At 27.5% G+C, this 19,487-nt stretch overlaps 4 protein-coding genes across 9 annotated transcripts; 2 read left to right on the top strand and 2 right to left on the bottom strand.

Moving 5' to 3' along the window:
- The first annotated feature begins 46 nt into the window (after positions 1 to 46).
- Positions 47 to 1,457, top strand: Nse1 (SMC5-SMC6 complex component Non-SMC element 1). The gene is made up of 6 exons (XM_035881205.2): positions 47 to 304; positions 403 to 544; positions 599 to 794; positions 861 to 974; positions 1,047 to 1,167; positions 1,252 to 1,457. Exons 1-6 carry the CDS (start codon positions 208 to 210, stop codon positions 1,257 to 1,259), a joined length of 678 nt encoding a protein of 225 aa, XP_035737098.1. The 5' UTR covers positions 47 to 207; the 3' UTR covers positions 1,260 to 1,457.
- On the bottom strand, positions 1,388 to 3,053 carry LOC118448202 (coiled-coil domain-containing protein 174). The gene has a single exon (XM_035881195.2). The coding sequence runs from the start codon at positions 3,049 to 3,051 to the stop codon at positions 1,486 to 1,488; it is 1,566 nt and encodes a 521-aa protein (XP_035737088.2). The 5' UTR covers positions 3,052 to 3,053; the 3' UTR covers positions 1,388 to 1,485.
- Positions 3,054 to 3,563: 510 nt separating this feature from the next.
- Positions 3,564 to 5,831, bottom strand: LOC118448203 (uncharacterized). Its single transcript, XM_035881197.2, has 3 exons — positions 5,068 to 5,831; positions 3,796 to 4,520; positions 3,564 to 3,703 (listed from the first exon to the last, which is right to left on the bottom strand). The coding sequence occupies exons 1-2, from the start codon at positions 5,525 to 5,527 to the stop codon at positions 3,808 to 3,810; spliced, it is 1,173 nt and encodes a 390-aa protein (XP_035737090.2). The 5' UTR covers positions 5,528 to 5,831; the 3' UTR covers positions 3,564 to 3,703; positions 3,796 to 3,807.
- Positions 5,832 to 6,766: 935 nt separating this feature from the next.
- LOC118448158 (uncharacterized) lies at positions 6,767 to 18,853 on the top strand. Of its 6 annotated transcripts, none has more exons than XM_035881039.2 (16): positions 6,767 to 7,602; positions 9,976 to 10,073; positions 10,205 to 10,278; positions 10,449 to 10,722; positions 10,803 to 11,699; positions 11,783 to 12,143; positions 12,247 to 12,383; positions 12,451 to 12,534; positions 12,613 to 12,786; positions 12,874 to 13,095; positions 13,191 to 13,455; positions 13,653 to 13,724; positions 13,955 to 14,221; positions 15,585 to 15,746; positions 15,856 to 16,224; positions 16,782 to 18,853. In XM_035881039.2, exons 1-16 carry the CDS (start codon positions 7,548 to 7,550, stop codon positions 17,027 to 17,029), a joined length of 3,759 nt encoding a protein of 1,252 aa, XP_035736932.2. In that variant the 5' UTR covers positions 6,767 to 7,547; the 3' UTR covers positions 17,030 to 18,853. The 6 variants fall into 6 exon arrangements, with proteins under 6 accessions (XP_035736932.2, XP_035736933.2, XP_035736915.2 ...); XM_035881040.2 differs by having other exon boundaries at positions 6,773 to 7,602; positions 10,449 to 10,713; positions 16,782 to 18,852; XM_035881022.2 differs by lacking the exon at positions 6,767 to 7,602 and adding an exon at positions 8,847 to 9,612 and having other exon boundaries at positions 12,250 to 12,383.
- The last annotated feature ends 634 nt before the right edge of the window (positions 18,854 to 19,487 follow it).

The following is a 19,487-nucleotide window of genomic DNA, read 5'->3' as shown; positions in this document are numbered from 1 at the left end:
ATATAAGTAGTGTCCAATACGTTGCGGTTAACTCTTACATTTTTATTGGATACTTTTATGTTTTATAATAGTTTATTTGTTATTAAAAAATGTGCAAAGAATATTTCTACGTAGCAATATTTTATAAACTATTGCACGTGGTATTGATGATATCTGTGAATAATTTCTTATATTTTATATATTAAAATTTTCATTATTAATCTAAAAATGTATTCTGAATCTCATAAAATATTTTTGCAAGCTATCATGCAAGAAGGTATCTTACAAGATGAAGATAGTAAAGAATTAATCATTACATTATTTGGTAAATAATATATTTGTCAAAGTAATATAATTATTATAAAAAATTATAATTTTATTCTATGATAATAAATATATACTACATAATTTTATATATTTCAGGTAATGAAGAAGTGAAAAATATAATTTATGAAATTAATTCAAAATTACAACCATTAAATATGATGATAAAAACTGTAACTTGTGAAATAACAGGTGATACATATTGGGCAGTTACAAGTACAATTCTCCAAGATATAAGTAGGTAAGATGAGATTTTAACAATAAGAATTATTATTTACTTATTTTTTTTTTACAGTTTTCAGGTACAGTTCTCTAGAGCTCAATTGGAACTATTAAGGAAAATATTTTCTGAGATAATAACATCAACTAATGGCTGTGTATCTAGTACAATATGTCTTAATTTATGTTCATCTCTAGATACAAAATTGTTAAAAATTGATGCAACAGAGTTTTTGGATTATATCGTTGATAAAAAGTGGCTCACATTAAAAGTAATCATTTAATTATTTATAAACTACATTCCAAACTATATTTACAAATAAAGTTATGCCTTTTAGAATGGTCAATATTATATTGGAGTACGCAGTATAGCTGAATTAATGCCTTACTTTAAGGAAACTTATGACAATTCTCTCCACATCTGCAATTTATGCAAGGAAGTTATCTTTTTCGTAAGATATACAAAACATTTCTTATACAATTTTGTATATATTTGCACAAATAAATATTGCTTATTTTTACAGGGTCAAAGATGTATTCATTGTGAAGCTATGATGCATATTATTTGCTTAAAGAGATATGCAGAAGTTATGCATCCTCTACAATGTGCTACTTGTAAGAATCATATAGAAGTAGATGTTATAGGTATATATTTATTGGATTTATACGTATACAAAAATGTATAACTTTTTAATTTTTAATATTTTGTTGGGATTAATTTTACTTTAGGTGAATAAGGAAGAACAGTGATTATGAATAAATCTTAACAAAAAAAAGTAAATAAGAAAATATATTATCAAGTAAATACACAAAATTAACATATATTATGAGATAAGTATGATAAAAAAAATATTTTATTATTAAAATTACAAATTACTTATTATTTTCCTATTACGTAATTTAACAAAAATACGCTTACATAATTTTAATATGTACAGTGTTCTAAATAATGCAAATATTAAATTAATGGTTTTGACTTTGTTCATATTTTTCTCTAAGGTATCTAAGACCAGCTGCTATTTTTTCCTCATTTATAATTTTATTTAATACATTATTAATACTTTGGCTAGGCTGATTATCCTTGGGATTACTATTATATTTTGAAGTTTTTACTGAAGTATCGTTTCCTCTATAATATATATGTGGATATGTAATTAAAGGAACACTTGTGTTTGTGTCAAGCAACTGTTGTTCTGTCAATGAATCATTTTGTTGATCATTAATATCAGGACATATTTGCTTTGACACATTTATAGAATCACTTGAGTTATCCACTGAGGTATTTTTATTGGTAGATGATATATTAGAAAACATCAAAGAATTAGTTTGATTTGAGGCTTGATCAGATACTATAGTATTATTAGTCTGTGTAATTTTTATGAAATTTGAATTTAAGATTTCATCATTGTAAGCAGGTGCAAATTCTAAATTTCTTTCTTTTCTACATTTATGTACCCATTCCTCTTGAGACATTTCTCGCCAAATTCTTTGATTTTCTAGGACTTCTTCTAATACTTTTATTTTTTGTTCTTTTGTTTTCTTTTTATCCACGTTACTGTCCTGATTATGCAGATCATCTTTAGATACTTTATTTTCTTGTACCGAAGAAATATTGTTCACAGTATTTATATCATTAGAAATGTTAGTAGTATTAGTAGAATCATCTTGTAAGTTTTCTTCAGGTTCAGCAGGTAAACCTGCTCTAATTCTTTGTCTAATTTTTGCTGCTTTTAATCTATTTTGTTCCATTTTCTCTTTCAAATCTTTTAGTTCTTTTATATGCTTTTGTTTTTGTTCAGTATCCCTTCTTAAGTTAGTTAAATTTTCTTGTTGTTTGGCTCTTTCTTCTTCGTCTTGTGAAAAAGCATAATATCCGACACCATGCGCACGAGCTTCATCAAATAAAATATCTTGATAATGTATATCTGCTTTTTCTGCAAGCTTTTGCGTTTGTTCCTCCCATTTTCTTCTCATAATATCTATTTCAGGTTCTTTTATCTGTGTTTCTTCGGTATTAGACACATTTTGTTGCATGTGTTTCTTTGTAATTTCTTGTTTCAATAATTCATCTTTTTCACGCATTAGTGGTAGATCTTTAGCTAAACATTTTCTAGTACGGCCAAAACAATCTTCATACTCAACCCAGCTATCATCAGGATCCACAAACCTGTCATCATAATCGTCCTCTTTCAGGATTTCTTCTTCAGATTCATCCGATTTATTAGTAAAGTCAACTAGAAAATTTTCATTACTATTCTTAGACTTTTTCAACTTCGTATATAATCTAGCTTTAGCTTCTAAAACAAGCTTAGACTTTTTGTGAGCATTTATATCTTCTACATCGGTTAATTCTTTAGCAGTATTTTTATGATCATTTTTTACTTGCTTTATCTTACGTTTAAGTTTTGTAGTTTGAGTAGTTTCGATATGTGCCTTAGCTTCTTTTACTTCTGTTTGTTTTCGTAAAAGTTCTGCTTTTAAACCCACTAAAGATGAAAAGTTGACATTTATTTTTTTTGCTACGTTCATTTTTTAATATCTTTTCAATTATTCTCAGTTGAAACGTGATTTCTCATATCATTATTAATATAATTTATATAGATGTCTTTATTTTCTTTTGAATTATATAAACAATAATATGTAATAAATTCCTTGTTTAGTTTTAGGTTAAGTCTTCGTAAAGTTGGATGTCTTTTATAAAGAGACTGCTATAGTAAGTTCGCACATTTCGTCACTTGGTGGCGTTGGACAATTGATTATTTATATCGAATATCATTCAGCACCATGTGCCTAAATAATTTAGCTCTCTTGTTTACAGATTTTCTGATATAAATATATAAAAAAAATACTACACATATACACAGTATAATATAAAAGTAAATATTCGAAATTTTTTACTTTCAATTACTTATTTCCTTAAGCATTAACATCTCTATTTTATTTAAGACATAACTTACACAATACTATTAAAAAAAAAAATAAACTTAGGAATTATTCCATTAATGTGATAAATAAGAATCTTGTGAATAAAACGTTAGGACTAGAAAGGATTATATGAATCAAGTCCAATAGTATTTTTCATTTAGTTTTTAAAAAATATAACTTCTTTAAGAATGTAAGGTACTGTTTTTCTTCCTTCTTTTTTGTGATAATAGTTTTCTTCCTCTCCGTACCTTTACACCTGAAATTTCATAAATTATTTATAAATTATTTATCAAATTATTGATAAATTATTTATAAATATATAGAGAAATATATATCAAATTCATTTACCATTAACATTTACTATTCACTTGTTGAGGCATTATCTTTTCCATCTGATATAGAATCTTCTATTTTATTTTTATTATTTTTATTTAAACGTAAAGCATCTAATTTTGTTAAATCTTCATTTTCAATATTTGGTAACTCATCAGTATTACTTACTGATTTCTGAACATTATTAGTTTTTGATAATACTTCAATTGATTCTGATTCCTTCTCTTCTTCTGACGAAGATAACTCGGCAGTTTCTAATTCTTTTTCCTCTAGATTTTTCACAGCGGCTGTTATTATTTCCTTTTTACCACGTCCTTTCTTGGAAGTATCTATTGTAGTTGCATTATCTTTATTTACTTTTCTTTGTCTTCCCTTAACTGGCTTAGAATCATTGGTATCAACATTATTTTCTGTTGCATCTGGAACATTATCTGCTTGATTTCGCATTTTTCTAGTAACTTGTGATTTGGGTTTTTTTTCTTCATTTACAGCAGATTTTTCTACTTTAGAAATATTATTTTCTGTTGTTTTAGCTTTAGCACTAGTTTTTTTCTTTACTTCTACAACTACAGTTTCATCTTTTTTTTCTACAACTTTCTTTAATGGTTTTACCTTCGTTTTGGTTTCCTTAGATACTTTTTCAGCCACATTCTTTTTTTTTTCTTTTGTGGATACTATCTCAGTACCTGTATCTTTAGATGTTTCAGTTTTTTTGGCTCTTGTTTTTGGTTTTGCTTTGGCTGTAAGAAACATGAATTCATTTATATATATATATATATATTCATACGAAAAAACATTAATATTAAGGATCTTTTCTCTTATACAGTAATCTATGGGAACATTTATTGAGTAAAAGCTTATTTAATATACATAAGTATATTAATATAAAAAAAAAATATGATAAAGTTATTGGGAAAGAAGAACTAAAGTAGAAACAAAAAAGAAAACAGAAAAAATGGAAAATAATTTGATATTACTTAATAAGTTTCTATAAAAGCAAATATAATTATAAAAATCCATAGTATCATTTCTTTTGAATGTTATTTCATCTTGTCATTTATCCATTTAATATATTTTCTTTATATTTTTTATAAGTTCGGAGATTATTTATTAAAAGATAAATATATATAAGATAAAAATGCTGACAGTGTCAAGTAAACTAACGAGATAATAAATAAGATAAATGAAAATATAAATATAAATTAATTTAATTGGTTAAAATTGGATGCAGTATATATGTACGTGTGTAAGAGAGAGAGCGAAAATAAACTCTCGTAAATATCGTACCTTCGATGTTGTCCGTTGTTCCCGCCTTTTCCGTAACTGTTTTTCCACGAGTCTTTTTCGCGGGTATTTTCTGAGATATCGAATCGTCCGTTTCAATAATTGGATCATTTGGACCGTTAGACGATGATATATCTTCTATAGCTTTTCCTTTCTTAACGATACGTTTGGATTTCGTTATTTGTTCCTGAGATGAAGTAACTTTCGTTGACTTAGTAGGCACTACCTTATTTCTCGCTCTCGATTTTTTAACAGGTTCAGATTCCGGTTCTATTATTTCTCCGGTTTCTTCCACGTTACGTATTTTCGTAGATCTCATAGATCTCGTATCCTTTAATTGTTCAAAATTTACGGACAAAGATTTGATCACTTTTGTACGTTTTGGAGGCGATACGTCGCCGATTTCCGCGACTTTTTCCACGGGCTCAACATCGGCTTGCTTCGCATTTCTACGTGGTGCCATTTATTCTTCCTTTTTTTTTTTTTATTTTTTTATTTATATATATGTATGCGCGTGTATATATATATGTATATATATAGAGAGAGAGAGATAGAAAGATAGAAGGATAAATTTTTTTTCCTTCTTCTAATTCGAATCGACGATCTTTTATCAAATAATTGTTGGAAATTTTATTACCGTTTGTATATATGTATATGTTTCATCAACGATCCGGTTAATAACGGCCCTCAACGTGCCGCTTTTACCGGTGTTCACAACTTACATGCGCGACCAAGTTAATAGCAGATCCTGAAATCGGTACATCAGCGCCGTCTTTTTTAAACGAAAGACTCGTACGCAATAAGAATTGATTTTTGAATTGATAATTAGAAAATGACAATCGTAAAGGTATCGTTTATAAGTATCTATAACATCGCATTAATTTCCTATCTCGAAAATTATTTGTTTAGAATCTTCTGAAATATCTTTTTTCACGTCTTTTTTTACGTAACTTCATTTATTACTCTGTAGATCGATCTTCTTAAAAATTCTATTAAAAAATATGATCTTAATTACTTTTTTAAATAACGAATGTTAATAATACGAATACATCTCGAATTGATTTCGAATATTAAATTTATAGGTACGATTAGACAGATGTTTTTTCTTAATTGCGTTTAGATTTTAGATTTAAATTTTGTGAAGTTGGCGCCATTTTTTGATACATCTCTATCATTACAGACATGAGTTACTATTTTTATGATTAGATAGAGATTGAAATAGATCATTTAATCTGTCGATATTAAATAAATGTTTCATTATGATTATTCGTATTGATATATGAAAAAAGTATTGCAAATCGGATAAAGCTTTATAGTAAAAGTCGAATTACGATAAGATTCATGTCGATGTATGAAAAAAAATATTGCGAATGATATAAAGCTTTATGCACAGAGGAAATAACAAGGCATTAAATTTCATGTCAGAGGTCGCTCGAATTCATTGTTGATTCTTTTTCTGAATTTTCATGTATGATAATAATATCGTTGTGTCCATACATATATACATATATATATATGCACACATATATATATATGTATACGCACGCACGCGCGCATACATATATTTGAGTTGTGAAAACAATATATACATACAATTATTATATCAGATTAAACGGAATTATTCTCACGAAGAGATATACTTGTAAATTATTGGACCAATTCTAAAATCATTCATTTTTTGTCAGCTCAATAGGTTTGGATAGAATCGATCATGCGCAGTTAACTTTGAGAATCAACCCCCTTAGTATCGTACACTTTATTATATTCCATCTTATTACTGGTTAGTCCATGGGAAGAAAGGTGCCCCTTGTTGATCAAGGAGGCAGTGAGAAACAACGACGGAAGTGGGGATCGTGCGCCATTTTCTATTTTTGCATAGCAGTGGATTAGTGTGTTGTATGTGTACATTTTGTGTATTAAATCAAGAAAATAATAATAATCATTTGAAGCTGATTTGCCGAGGCAATGAGATGATCGTTAAAAACGCATGTACCAAATATTACGCTATTAGGTTTACCCAATTTATCGTTTGCTTTATTACGATAAAACCCGTTTTCGCTCATATATAAACACTTTTACTTCATGTCCCTTTTCGAGGAGTGAATGGTGAGAAGGATTGTGTTTCGATAAAACAGCGATTGATCATTAAATAGAACAAAAAAGAAAAGAGAAAAAAAAAGAAAAGAAATTTTCTTCCTTTATCATTTAAGGAAGGAACTGTGGCGTATATAAAGAGAAAATCGGTCTGTGATATTAAACAGTACTTAGAATATAACTAAGTGTAAATTCTACACAATTGCGTATACATATATATGTTGTGTGAAACATAGATAGATCGTATAAAGGACTAGAAAGATATTTAAAAGAAAAAGGAAAAAAAAAAAAAAAAAAAAAAAAAAAAAAAAAAAAGAAAAGAAAAAAAAAAAAGAAAAAAGAAAAAAACGTAGTGTATACTATAAACTTTTCTTGTGGACGAAAGAAGAATGTCTTTGGAATCTGTGACAAGTGACAAACAGCTGCTAAATCAAAAAACAACAGGTATTTAAAAACTTTAACATTTGCAATTTAAAAACTCTAAACTGCACATAAATTACATATTTTTAATGATATATTTATTATTGCTAATAATATTTCAAATATATAAATGATTAGAGATTTTGGTATTGTTATTGATATGATGTCGTAGATATTTCTTTCTATCTCCAATTATTTTCTTTCCGATTCTATGTGCCTTTGCATTTCAATTTAAAGATTGTTTTATTATCATTTCCTTTATTATTAGCATTCCCTTTATATCTTGTGTCTTCTATATTTGCATGAAAAGTATATTAACATATATGATCATTTCTAATGAATTAGATCAATGTCTACAAAAATCTTCATAAAAATTAACTTAGTTACCGGATAAACAGATTCAGAACTATATTCTTTAAATTATAAAAATAAACAAGATCAAACAAAATGATATTCTCTCTTTTTCTTTTTCTCATAAATGTTTTCACTCAAATATGAAAGGAAAGTAAATGATATAAAAATATTATTTGCTTTTCTATAACAATAATCCTTTGACATTGAAAAGAACAAATGAATACAATTTTTTATGTAATCATTTCAGTAATAAAATAAAGAAATGATTATATTATGAGTAAATGATTATGATTATGAGTAAATTTCAGTATATGTAGGAAACAATAGAAAATAACCAAATAATCTAATTTTTTTTTCTTTTATAATAAGAAGTTAATATTTAAAAAATTTTTAATCGAGTAATTTTTACAATCTTATTTATAATTCTTAATTTTTTTAATTGAACAATGATAATAATTTATATATAATCATATATTATGTAGTAATTTTTTTTTTAAATTCATTGAAGAGCTTACATAATTTTCAATGTCTCATAATATACAAAAGTCCTTGCTCAAAACATATTCTTTTTATTTTAATAAAAAATAATAAAATAACATGCGACATTCATAATGTTATAAAACTTTTTATTAAAACTATGACGATTCAAAGTCTAAGCATTTAAAAATTTATAAGACAAAAAATATTTTTTAGATCTGATTAATGTGACGATAATATGAATATTTAAATGTGAAAGTATGTATAATGCATAACACATGTATTATATACGAATGAAATTTAAGATTGAATTTATATTACTCAATAGAATTTGAACATATATAGTATTGCTTTGTTTGTGTAGATATATTTTATTTATTTTTATACATATTGATCGGATATATAACTATTGTAGAGAAAATGTATGTAAAAATCAGTTAAAAGTATTTAATTCAAATAAACCGTAGTCAGTCGTACACTAGATTAATAATAACATCGTACGAATATATGATTGGATGAGAATTCGAAAGTCAAAAGCTTTGTCTAAAAACTTCCGTCGATCGGCCAGTTTGTATCGTATCATCCGAAGTAACGCATCTTCTATCGTGGTTAAATTTAAAATTCTTCTCTATTATCGTACTAGAAATCTGTTTATCTTATTTCTTTTTTTTTTTTTTTTTTATATTTTTTATCATTCATATATATTCAGAAACGTCGTAAGTACGCGCGAAAGCCGCGTAATATCGACTATTGAAGCTACGTTTATTTCTAAAAATTCAAGTTTAACAGTGAATATTCGAGATACATTTCTATACTCTCGTCTTAGTCCTTTTTGTCCTTTATTAGTAAATATTTTGCTTACATGTCGGAACGGTTATAGGAAAAACTGAAGAAGTTACGGGAACGGTACAATCGCAGTTTGTAGCGAACTCTATGATTTAAAGTATATTAGAATTATAGAATAATTATATAGGACTAGTTTGTACAAGTGTAATTAAGTTTTAAGTTATATCAAATAAAATATGAGGCTAGAAGATGCTCATACTTTAGTCGGTTCTAACTGGTACCGACGAACTCGCAAACGTCCGCTGGTCGGACCTACAGGGTCTCCATTCTTAGATGCGACTTTGGTAGTACAAACCAGAGCTTGTCGATGGTTTCGTAAAAATAAATCAGTAAATCCGTTAAAACGAGTAACTTTTCGTAAGTATACTTAAAATACATTTATATTGTATTTTATTTATTCATTTCTGCATGGATTCTATATGTATATGTATTTAAAAAAAACACTCTACTTCTATAATTTATCCTTTTGTATAACATCTTTTTATTTTTTTCTATAATAATAATAATAATAATAATAATAATAATAATAATAATAATAATAATAACGTAATATTTAATATAAAAATTTAAAATAAACATTAGAAAAAAAAGAGAGATATTGTACATTTAGATCTCGACGTGTAAAATGTGGATAATTATATATATATATATTATATATATATATATATATATATATATAATTCGTAATTAATGATTCTCTTTTGATATATTATTTTATAGGAGATGATGCAATTATATCGATGTCTGTGGCCGGAGAGGTAACTGATACTTCCATTATGGAAATTGGACGTTCAAGACCTCAATTTCAATATTCTCGGGTACATATCAACCATTTATGAAGATCTTAGATATTTTTTTAGTCTATAATAAATTTAAATATATATTTTTATTAGATATATTATTCAATGAGAAGATACATTATATATTATAAACATTGTTATGTTTTTAGGAAAAATTGATGGTGATAAAGGGTTTACCTTTATCTAAACGCAGACCTGATTTCCTGGATACCTCTTATAATAAGTACGTTTAAAATAATATATATACACATATTATTAGTATTATTTAAAATGATCATATGTTATATACATTTATTTTTTAAATTTCTTTTTCACATAGGGCTAATGATTTATTTACAAATTTTTTATAATGTTTTTATTGTTTATGAATATATTTTAATTTTTTTGATAAAGTACACGTGGTGTATGGGACCCTGAACGTTGGCATTCAAATAGAAAATGTAGTGACACACCGCCTAAAGATGAAAAAGGTATACGTTCTGAACCAATTACTGAAAATCATAACAAACGTCGCAATGGTGATCCTCGAGAACGAATACGGAAAGAACAGGATGGTATTGTTTTAAGTCCCCAAAGACGAAGTTTTAATTCTGGATGTTTTGTTAATGTGAACCAACCTCCAAATAGACGCTCTGAAAGTCCAATTGGTAAAACAGAGGTAAAATGTGTGCGTGTGTGTGTGTATTTCATTACCATTTATAGGAATTATAAAATTAAGAATATATTAAAAATTTTTAAATCTTATAGGTCAGTCATCGGGAAACAGTTCGACGAATTGGTAGTGGTAGAATTTTGACACGTGACATATGGGACTTCAGATCTGAAAATGAAAAACTTGAACCAGAACGTACAGATTTCTCATTTAGATCAGGTACAAGTGCAGGTAGTACATTACGTGATCGTGACAATAGAGAAAGTAGGGAAACAAAAGATCGTGAAAATATACGAGAGAGAGAACGCGAACGGGATAATCTACGTGACCGGGACGAAAGAAATGAACGATTCGAACGTCGATCATTTGGTCGTGACTTTGGAGATCGTGAAAGAGATCGCGATCGAGATAGGGGAGTGGAAAGAGCCGAGCGTAATCATCAAAATGATCGTGATAAGGAACGCGGACGCGAAAGAAGATTTAGTAATGATCGTAGAAAAAGCTGTGGTGATAATCGTGATGCAAATGAACCTGAATGGTTCAGCTCAGGACCTACATCTCAGCATGATACTATTGAATTAAGAGGTTTTGAGGATATTCCAGAAGAAAAAGTAGTTAGTAATAGTGCCAACGTTAAAACTAAGAAGTTAACAACTGCTCAAAAGAAACGTGGAAAAAGGAATTCCTTAGAGAAAGATGAAAAACAGAATGAGAATACAATTGGTCCTAAAGGACGTAGTACCCCAACAACGCTAGATCAATCAATTAATGTTGTACCTGCACCACATTCTCCTATATCAGAACAAAATGAACCACCATCTGATTCTCAAAAGGAAAGTCAAGATACTAGTGATAGCATTATGACAGAATCAAGTTCCGAAATAACTGAGAATTGCAACGTTCGTAAAAATGAAGAAAATAGTCATCCTGATTTCAATCTAGACGATTTCTTAAAATCTGATACTTTTCCTGGTGTTCCTGGTTTATTAACAGTAAGTACAATTATATAAATTATGAGATAAATAAACAATTTTTTTTTCAATCATTTTTAATACAAATATATCTTTTTTTATAGAATGGAGTTGGTTCAAATGGTGGATCATGTTCTCGATTTAGTCAGTGGTTTAAGAGAGAAAGTCCTATTCAGCAACAAACAGAGAGTCGTAGAGCTTCTATACAGGATGAATTGTTAAATAATTTACTCAATGATATTACTGAACCAAATATTCAAATCCCATCAGTTACTGAGTCAAATACATACTTTGCTCCTATATCACCTGCTAATCCAACAACAAATAATACTACATCTACCACTGGTGTGAAACTTCTTGAAATGTTGCAACGTGGTAATAAGCAACAACATAGTCAAAATGGTCAAGTAGATCTAACAACACCAGTTATACCATTAATGAAAAGTTCTTCTATCAAAGATATGGGTAAGATTGTTTTAAATTATATTATTTGCTTTAAGTTAATTTTTGATATTATAACATAATATATTTGTTTCAATGTACTTGTGATGTAATGCATTATCTACAGAAGTAGGTGGAAAAGTTGTGCATAGCTTGGAAGAATTAGAAGCACGAATGCGTGGCGGTGTTCCTCCACCTTCATCTACAACTGAACTGTCCCGTGTAAATAAGACTGAAGAGGATCTTTCTGCCTTTAAAAAATTGGTAAAATTATGGAACTGTTTATGTAATAGATTTGTTTATTATATATCTTCATATTTTTACAATTTAGCTTGCTCAAGTAACTGGTGGACAGGCTGTACCGGCAGCAAATGGACCTATGCCTCAAAAACCACAATCTGTAACATTAATGCAGGTATTATTTCTTTTTTTATATTTTAGGTCTCAAAACTTTTTATTAACTCTCTACATAAGTAAATTAACTTTTTTACAGTTGCTTAATTCACAATTGAAAACACCACAACAACCAGTTGTTCCACAACAATCAGTTACAGATCAAATTCATGCTTCAACATTCAATCATGTTGGTCCCATTGCTCCTACTCAACATCCACACCAAGTTCAAATGCAACATGAAAACTTAATGAAAGTATTGCATATACAACAGGTTTGTCTTTATTTTATTTGTTATTGATCGATTTCTAATTATAAAAATATCAAAGATTTTTATAATCTATAATTTGTGATATATTAGCAACAGCAAAAACATCGACAACAACATTCTGACATGCTCTCCATGATAATGAGTGGTCAACGATTGATGGGTGTTAGTCCTGTACCAACAGAAATGCAAATGATGATGAATAATGTTGCTACATCTGGGCAAGAATTATTGCAAAGACCAGAAGCACAAGCTATAATTCAAGGTTTGCAGCAAGGAGAGATAACAAAACAGCATCTGATCCAACAATTACAGGTTCGCGAAAAATAAATTTAATTTTTTAATTAGATTGTTTTTAATATTTATTGATATTAATATTCAATTTTTTGCATAAATCTTAAATTGAATAGAATCCTGCCATGCAGCATCGACACCGAGAAGTTCTCGTTAATATTCTTAAAATGTATGGTGGAACTACATCACGTGCGATAAGCCCACATCCAAATGCACCTACTCCACAAGATCACATTTTGCATCAAATGTTATATCAACAGCAGCAACAACAGCAACAACAACAACAACAACAACAACAACAACAGCAGCAGCAGCAGCAACAACAACAACAACAACAACAACAACAACAACAACAACGGATCCCTTCTCCCATGAATAATGGTAAGTTTTGTGTATGTTATTCATTTGTTCTCTTTTTTTCGCATGATTTTCTATCTATTTTTATTCCAATTTTAAAAGTAAAAGACAACAGATATCAGAGAGATATAAACTGAATAATTGAAAAATATTTATAAACATATGCTAATATACAATATCTTATATATCTTATAAATTATTTGTATACGATCGGAATGCAGCTTATTGTCCACCCCCAATAATTTCATCAAATGTAGCAACTAGTCCCAACACATTAACAGCAAAACATTCAGGTAAAAAAAAAAGATAAAATAAATCAAATTTATTTTCACTTATTAAATTTTACCGCATTATTAATCTTGAAAAAACAGGACAAAATTCTATTAAATATGTTTGTAATTTGTACAATAGTTTTTTATATTAATTTAAAAAAAAAGAAAAAGAGCAAGTAAAAAATTTATTAAAACAATAGCAAATTTTTAAAAAGAATTTTTATAAAAGATAATTTATGTGATTTTAATAGTGATGCCACATAGAGTACCTTCTCCACGGGAACTGGTTATGCATACTCAATCCATAATGCAAAATGCTTTAATTAAGAAGAAATTAGAAGAACAACGTGAGAACTTTCGTAAACGACAGGATCAGCAACAACAGCAACAACAGATTCAGCAAAGACCGTCTAATTCTCCTGTTAATTCTCCAGCAAAGCAAACAATGAGTCCAACACCACTTGCTTTTACGCCAACCTCAGTATTACGCAAAATGACTGCTGATAAGGAGCCAGAGGGTGCGAATCATTTAAATCATCAAGTAGAACCAATTTTCTCTATTTCTTCTCTTTACCATAATAATCAGGGTAGCTTTCATAAGCTTCAAAATCGATGCATCTCTACTTTACAGCTATGCCAATTTTCTGATAGTATAAACAAACCTATAACTTGTGTTTTTAAATGGCAAGAAAATCATTCTAATAATGCTTCATCTATTGCATATACCATGGGAATGAATAATAGCAGTAATCTTGGTACAGAAGAATCAGCATTGAAAACTAAATATCTTTATTCTGTAGTTCACAACCAGGATTCAAACGATAATTCAAATTTAAATATGTTAAAAGAAAGTAAACTAATCGTTGATAGCATAAAGTCTTCGGATAAAAATACAAGATTAAAAGAAATCAATGCAATGCTAGATCAAAATAGTAAAGTAATGGAAGCAATCACTTTAAAAGATAAAGAATGTATAAAACTGTCTATTAGGGATTCATCAATTTCTAAGATTTTCGTTTAAACTCTAACTTTTGCCAAACCATACATACATTCCATCATATTTTGTTTTAAAAAAAAACTTAAAGTATATATTGTTTGAACTAATGTAATACCATATCTTTCTTTAATGTTTTTGTAAAAAAAAAGTACACTTTTCTTTTTATTTTTTTCTTGATACACAAAGTATGTAATTTTATATGTTTATTTAGAAGATATATTCTTTTGAGTTTTGTAAAATGTGATATGAAAACTATCACAAGTATAACTTGGTGTCTATATCACACAGATCATAAAAATTTATCTTTCTTCTAAAAGTATGTGGAAATAGTTCTTATAATAAAAGGCTTTATAAATATATCTCACGCTTTAAGTTTTCCTCTACACTTATTTATTTTTCCTTTACAAACATTCTAAAGTAATTTGTCCTACATATACACGCTTTTAAACAGAAACTATAATATAATACATTTCTTTATATTTATTCAGAAAAAATAATGCCACAAATAATATTTTATATATTTGTATATATTGAAAGTACTTCGTTTATGAAAATAGATATTTTTAATGGGATCATTGTGTTTATTACTATATTTATGTAAAAGAATCTATATGTGTGAATAGTATATAAACACATCCAAATTGCATGTTATATATACAGTATTGTAAATTTGCATGAAATCTGCAAACTGGATATTCGTTTTTATTTATATAAGAAAAAATTATTATCATATGTATCTGCATATATTTTTTTAATTAGACGTAGTAATAAACTTTTTGTAACTTTTGATAGTTCAAATTTATATACTTTAATATGTAAATTGTTCTATATAAATTTTATTATATATCAATTTATGAAATTATACATTTATTTGTTTAATATAGGCAACAGCAATGATCTAGCAAAACTGGCTAACCAAAATCAAGTGCAACAAATGCAGTCTGCAGTCCAGTTACTTACACAAGGAGTTCTTTCACGACATAATACATTGCGACCACAATCTATTCAGTCTACATGGTCTAATCCAAATATTAAGCAGTATCCTGGTATGTTTTTTTATTGTTTAATAAATTATTGATATATTTGTATAGTTTCTAAAATAAATTGTTTAATAATTATTTAGTTAAGGATAATATAATATACTTTCAATTTCAGGACGACCAATAGTAAAAGGTGGTGGTGGTAGCAGTGTCAATCAGTATCAGTACAGTGGTGGCAATTTAGACTTTCAACAGCAGCAGCATAGAACTGTGACGAATGTATATGGCAATCCTGCACGTTCCAAGCATGCTATGACTCCTACAGTATCATCACATCCTAATGTTCCTCAATATAATGTTACTCAAAATACTATAATAAACCAACGATCAAACCATATGAATCCCCAAATGAAGCAGGTTCAACAAGTTCAATCACATATGACTAATGTACATCAACAACAACAGCAGCAATCACAACAAACGCGATCTGCAAACCCACAAGTGCAACTTATGTTGAATCAAAACTACAACTCCAATCGTTCAGGTATGCAGTTTTGTAAATATATTTTAAACATATAAAAGAGGATATTTTATGCAAATATATTAGTGTACATTCTGTTATCAAATTGAACACTAGTTTAAACTAAAAAAATTTATACACGTTAAATGGTTTTTTTCCATTATTATATATGACTATTATATTTTTTCATCTCAGTATTCTTATGATCACATATTAAGTTCCAGATTGATGCTCAAATTGGAATAATTAGAACTCCCATTATACCTGTATTTCCTTCTTAATCCATTGGTTTAATCAGCAATTCCATTGGATTTTAATTAAGTAACGAAATATTGGCAATTATATTAGCTTAATATCTTTTTTTATTACAACATAAGAAATATAACATAAGCACAATTATAAGTACATTATACACAAAATATCTTTTTTTATTTTTTATATTATTTTTTATATCACTTTTCTACGTATAAGTTAATATATAATATATATTTGTATAATGTATATTTTATATTATTTTCTATACCAATTTTCTATGAATAAAGAAATGTAGTATGTGTATCATTAATAAAATGTGTTTTTAGATGGGCGAATGATGCGATCACAGCAATTAAATATCAACGTTGGCCGTCAAAATTCACCAGGTCTTGGATTTATGGGTAGTAATGGTGGAGACTTATCACCAACATCAAATCAGTTAGCACGATGGTTTACTCCTGAACTTCTTGCACAAGCTCGGGCTGGTAAGCTACCAGAGCTTGGTCAAACAAATGTTTTGTCATTGGAAGAATTGGAAAGACTTCAACATGCTTCAACGAAGGTGCATAATTGATTTAACACATTACATTTCATTGAAATTTTTTTTTCAAGTAGTATATTCCTGCTTTCAAATCTTCCAAATTGGATTTGCTTTCATATTAAAGGCATGAATATAAAACATTATTCATATTACAAAAACGCGCGAGTGATTCATATGAAATGGTGCTGGAATTGTGAAATTTCTTGTTACGCAATCTCACATGAAAAGAAGATTTAAAAACAAGCAGATACACAATTGATTATATATTTTAATCTTCAAGCAGCAAATAGAGTGCAGTATTTCTCCTTCTTTTTATAAATATACAAAGTATCTCATAGGTTAAATCCTTCAAAATTTCAAATTGTATGTTAAGTAGGAATTACAAATGTACAGAATAGAAAGTATCATGTAAGATTTATATAGCTATCATGTAAAAGCCATTTATGACACATTTATGTGAACAGCTTTTCTGTAAGAATGATGTATTGCTTATAAGACTGAAACACTAAACACAAAAATTCTTACTGATATAACAGTCATAAAAATCCAGATCTTATTTTAAAATAAGCAAATATTAAATGGCAGCATAATAATGTTTATTTGCCTAAATGTGCATGCAAGAGATTTATTATAATTAGGTTCCTACAATCTAATTATAATGTGAATGCCAACGATTTATTACACATTCATATATATGTAAATTCTGATTATTTATTATTATAAGTAAATATCCTATGATGTGGTACAAAATAATAAATAGTAACACATGATGAATGTTTATTGTTACCACAAAAACTCGATACTTGTATTAGAGATTTCACTATGTTTCTTGCTATATACATATTTTTCTATTTTATGCAATGCCATGATATATAATATACGTATAATATATATATGATATATGATATGCTTATATATATATAAAAAGATGTATCATGACAATGCATAACATGAAAAATTTGCAACATTTTTTAGGCAAATAAGATATATGCTGATTCATCAAATGAGTTATAAATCACAGTGCTATGCTCTAATACAAATACCTATGTAAATTTAGGCACTGCACATGTCCTATCCCTATAGTTACAGATTTATTAATTCGAAAAAGTATATGGATGGAAGAGACAGGATTTTGTGCTTTTTAAGTTACATGCATATATTATAAAAATAGATATATATAATATATACTTTATAGAGTTATGTGTGTACAGTATCATTCTCACAGATGGAAGTATAAAATAATAATTTGAAAAAGATTTTCAACAAATTCGTGACAAAATGTTTCAAAGTTTTCATGTACTTACAAAAAAGCATGTAGTGAAAACATTTCACCAGGCATAGAGAAACGGGTTTAACGAGATATCTTTGTACATTAAAAATATGTATATCATCGCTGCTGCTGCAAATTATAAGTTTGATTTATAATTATTTTATCATTATCTGGTTAAACATTTTTTAATGATTAAATTTCAATTGATATGAAAAAAGATGGCCACATTTAGAGACTTGATTCCTTTCTCACTTTCTTCATATGTTGTATTTTTTCTCTTAGTTTATATTTGTTTAAAATATCACATTATATAAGCTGTATTCATTGGCTGTATTTTCAATGAAATATTGAAAGATTATATTTCTATTTATACCTATTATATCATTTATACCAATTATATATCACAAGATGTATTAAAAATATTAAGCGCGTCCTATCGATATTATTAGGAAAACTGTATTATAAACAGCATTAGCTACTGAGGAAAGTGAAACAGTCTAATAAAATTCTTTATTTACGAAAAGATATAAAGCATCATTTAAAGATTAACATTATTAGAATTAAATAAAAAAAATGCCTTCAGATATATATATATATATATATATATATATATATATATATATATATATATATAAAATTATACTTTATATTTATGAAATATTATATTTCCAATTTAACAAATTATATAGACAGAGAAATCTCGTTTCTTCTACTTTCTTCTAATCAATGGAAGTTCTAACAAATGGAAGTTTCTCTATAATATGAAAGCCAAAGGTGTGATGTCTATATATATATATATTTATATATATACATACATATACATTTATATATTAATAGACTGATTTCTCTGTATTCTCTTTGATCCTTTAAAATTTTTAAATGCGTCCATAATTATCAGAAGTAAAGAAACTGCAGGAATTTATTATTACTATTAAAATTTACTTAAGTATATGATTTATAATGAAATTAACGTATGTAGAAGTGTATGTGTTTGTACAACAGTTGTGTATTCCATCTTTGCCTTCAACGAGGCTAATATTATAGCCCAACTATTTACTGAACGAGAATAATTAGAAGAGAGACCAGTGCTTTTTGGAAAGATTTTCACATTTATATTTAACCTCTAATAAAAGAGTTTGTTTTTTATGGTGAGATAATGAATGTCTTATACCGGATACATACGTACATACATTAATTATTTATGTACATGATAATAAAGGT

The sequence above is a fragment of the Vespa mandarinia genome, chromosome 5, assembly GCF_050613455.1.
Source record: "Vespa mandarinia isolate Hongniang chromosome 5, ASM5061345v1, whole genome shotgun sequence".
Classification (NCBI taxonomy): Eukaryota; Metazoa; Arthropoda; class Insecta; order Hymenoptera; family Vespidae; genus Vespa; species Vespa mandarinia.
The sequence above is the reverse complement of the archived record's forward strand: the minus strand, read 5'-3'. Positions and strand labels throughout refer to the sequence as shown.

Bases quoted from the DNA above. Each gene is read 5' to 3' on its own strand.
- Nse1 (XM_035881205.2), top strand. From the start codon at position 208: ATGTATTCTGAATCTCATAAAATATTTTTGCAAGCTATCATGCAAGAA. The intron at 545-598 runs GTAAGATGAGAT...TTTTTTTTACAG, and splicing joins ATTCTCCAAGATATAAGTAG to TTTTCAGGTACAGTTCTCTA. The intron at 975-1,046 runs GTAAGATATACA...TTATTTTTACAG, and splicing joins GCAAGGAAGTTATCTTTTTC to GGTCAAAGATGTATTCATTG.
- LOC118448202 (XM_035881195.2), bottom strand. From the start codon at position 3,051: ATGAACGTAGCAAAAAAAATAAATGTCAACTTTTCATCTTTAGTGGGT.
- LOC118448203 (XM_035881197.2), bottom strand. From the start codon at position 5,527: ATGGCACCACGTAGAAATGCGAAGCAAGCCGATGTTGAGCCCGTGGAA. The intron at 4,521-5,067 runs GTACGATATTTA...TGTTTCTTACAG, and splicing joins AACAACGGACAACATCGAAG to CCAAAGCAAAACCAAAAACA.
- LOC118448158 (XM_035881021.2), top strand. From the start codon at position 9,432: ATGAGGCTAGAAGATGCTCATACTTTAGTCGGTTCTAACTGGTACCGA. The intron at 11,700-11,782 runs GTAAGTACAATT...CTTTTTTTATAG, and splicing joins GTGTTCCTGGTTTATTAACA to AATGGAGTTGGTTCAAATGG. The intron at 13,725-13,954 runs GTAAAAAAAAAA...TGATTTTAATAG, and splicing joins ATTAACAGCAAAACATTCAG to TGATGCCACATAGAGTACCT.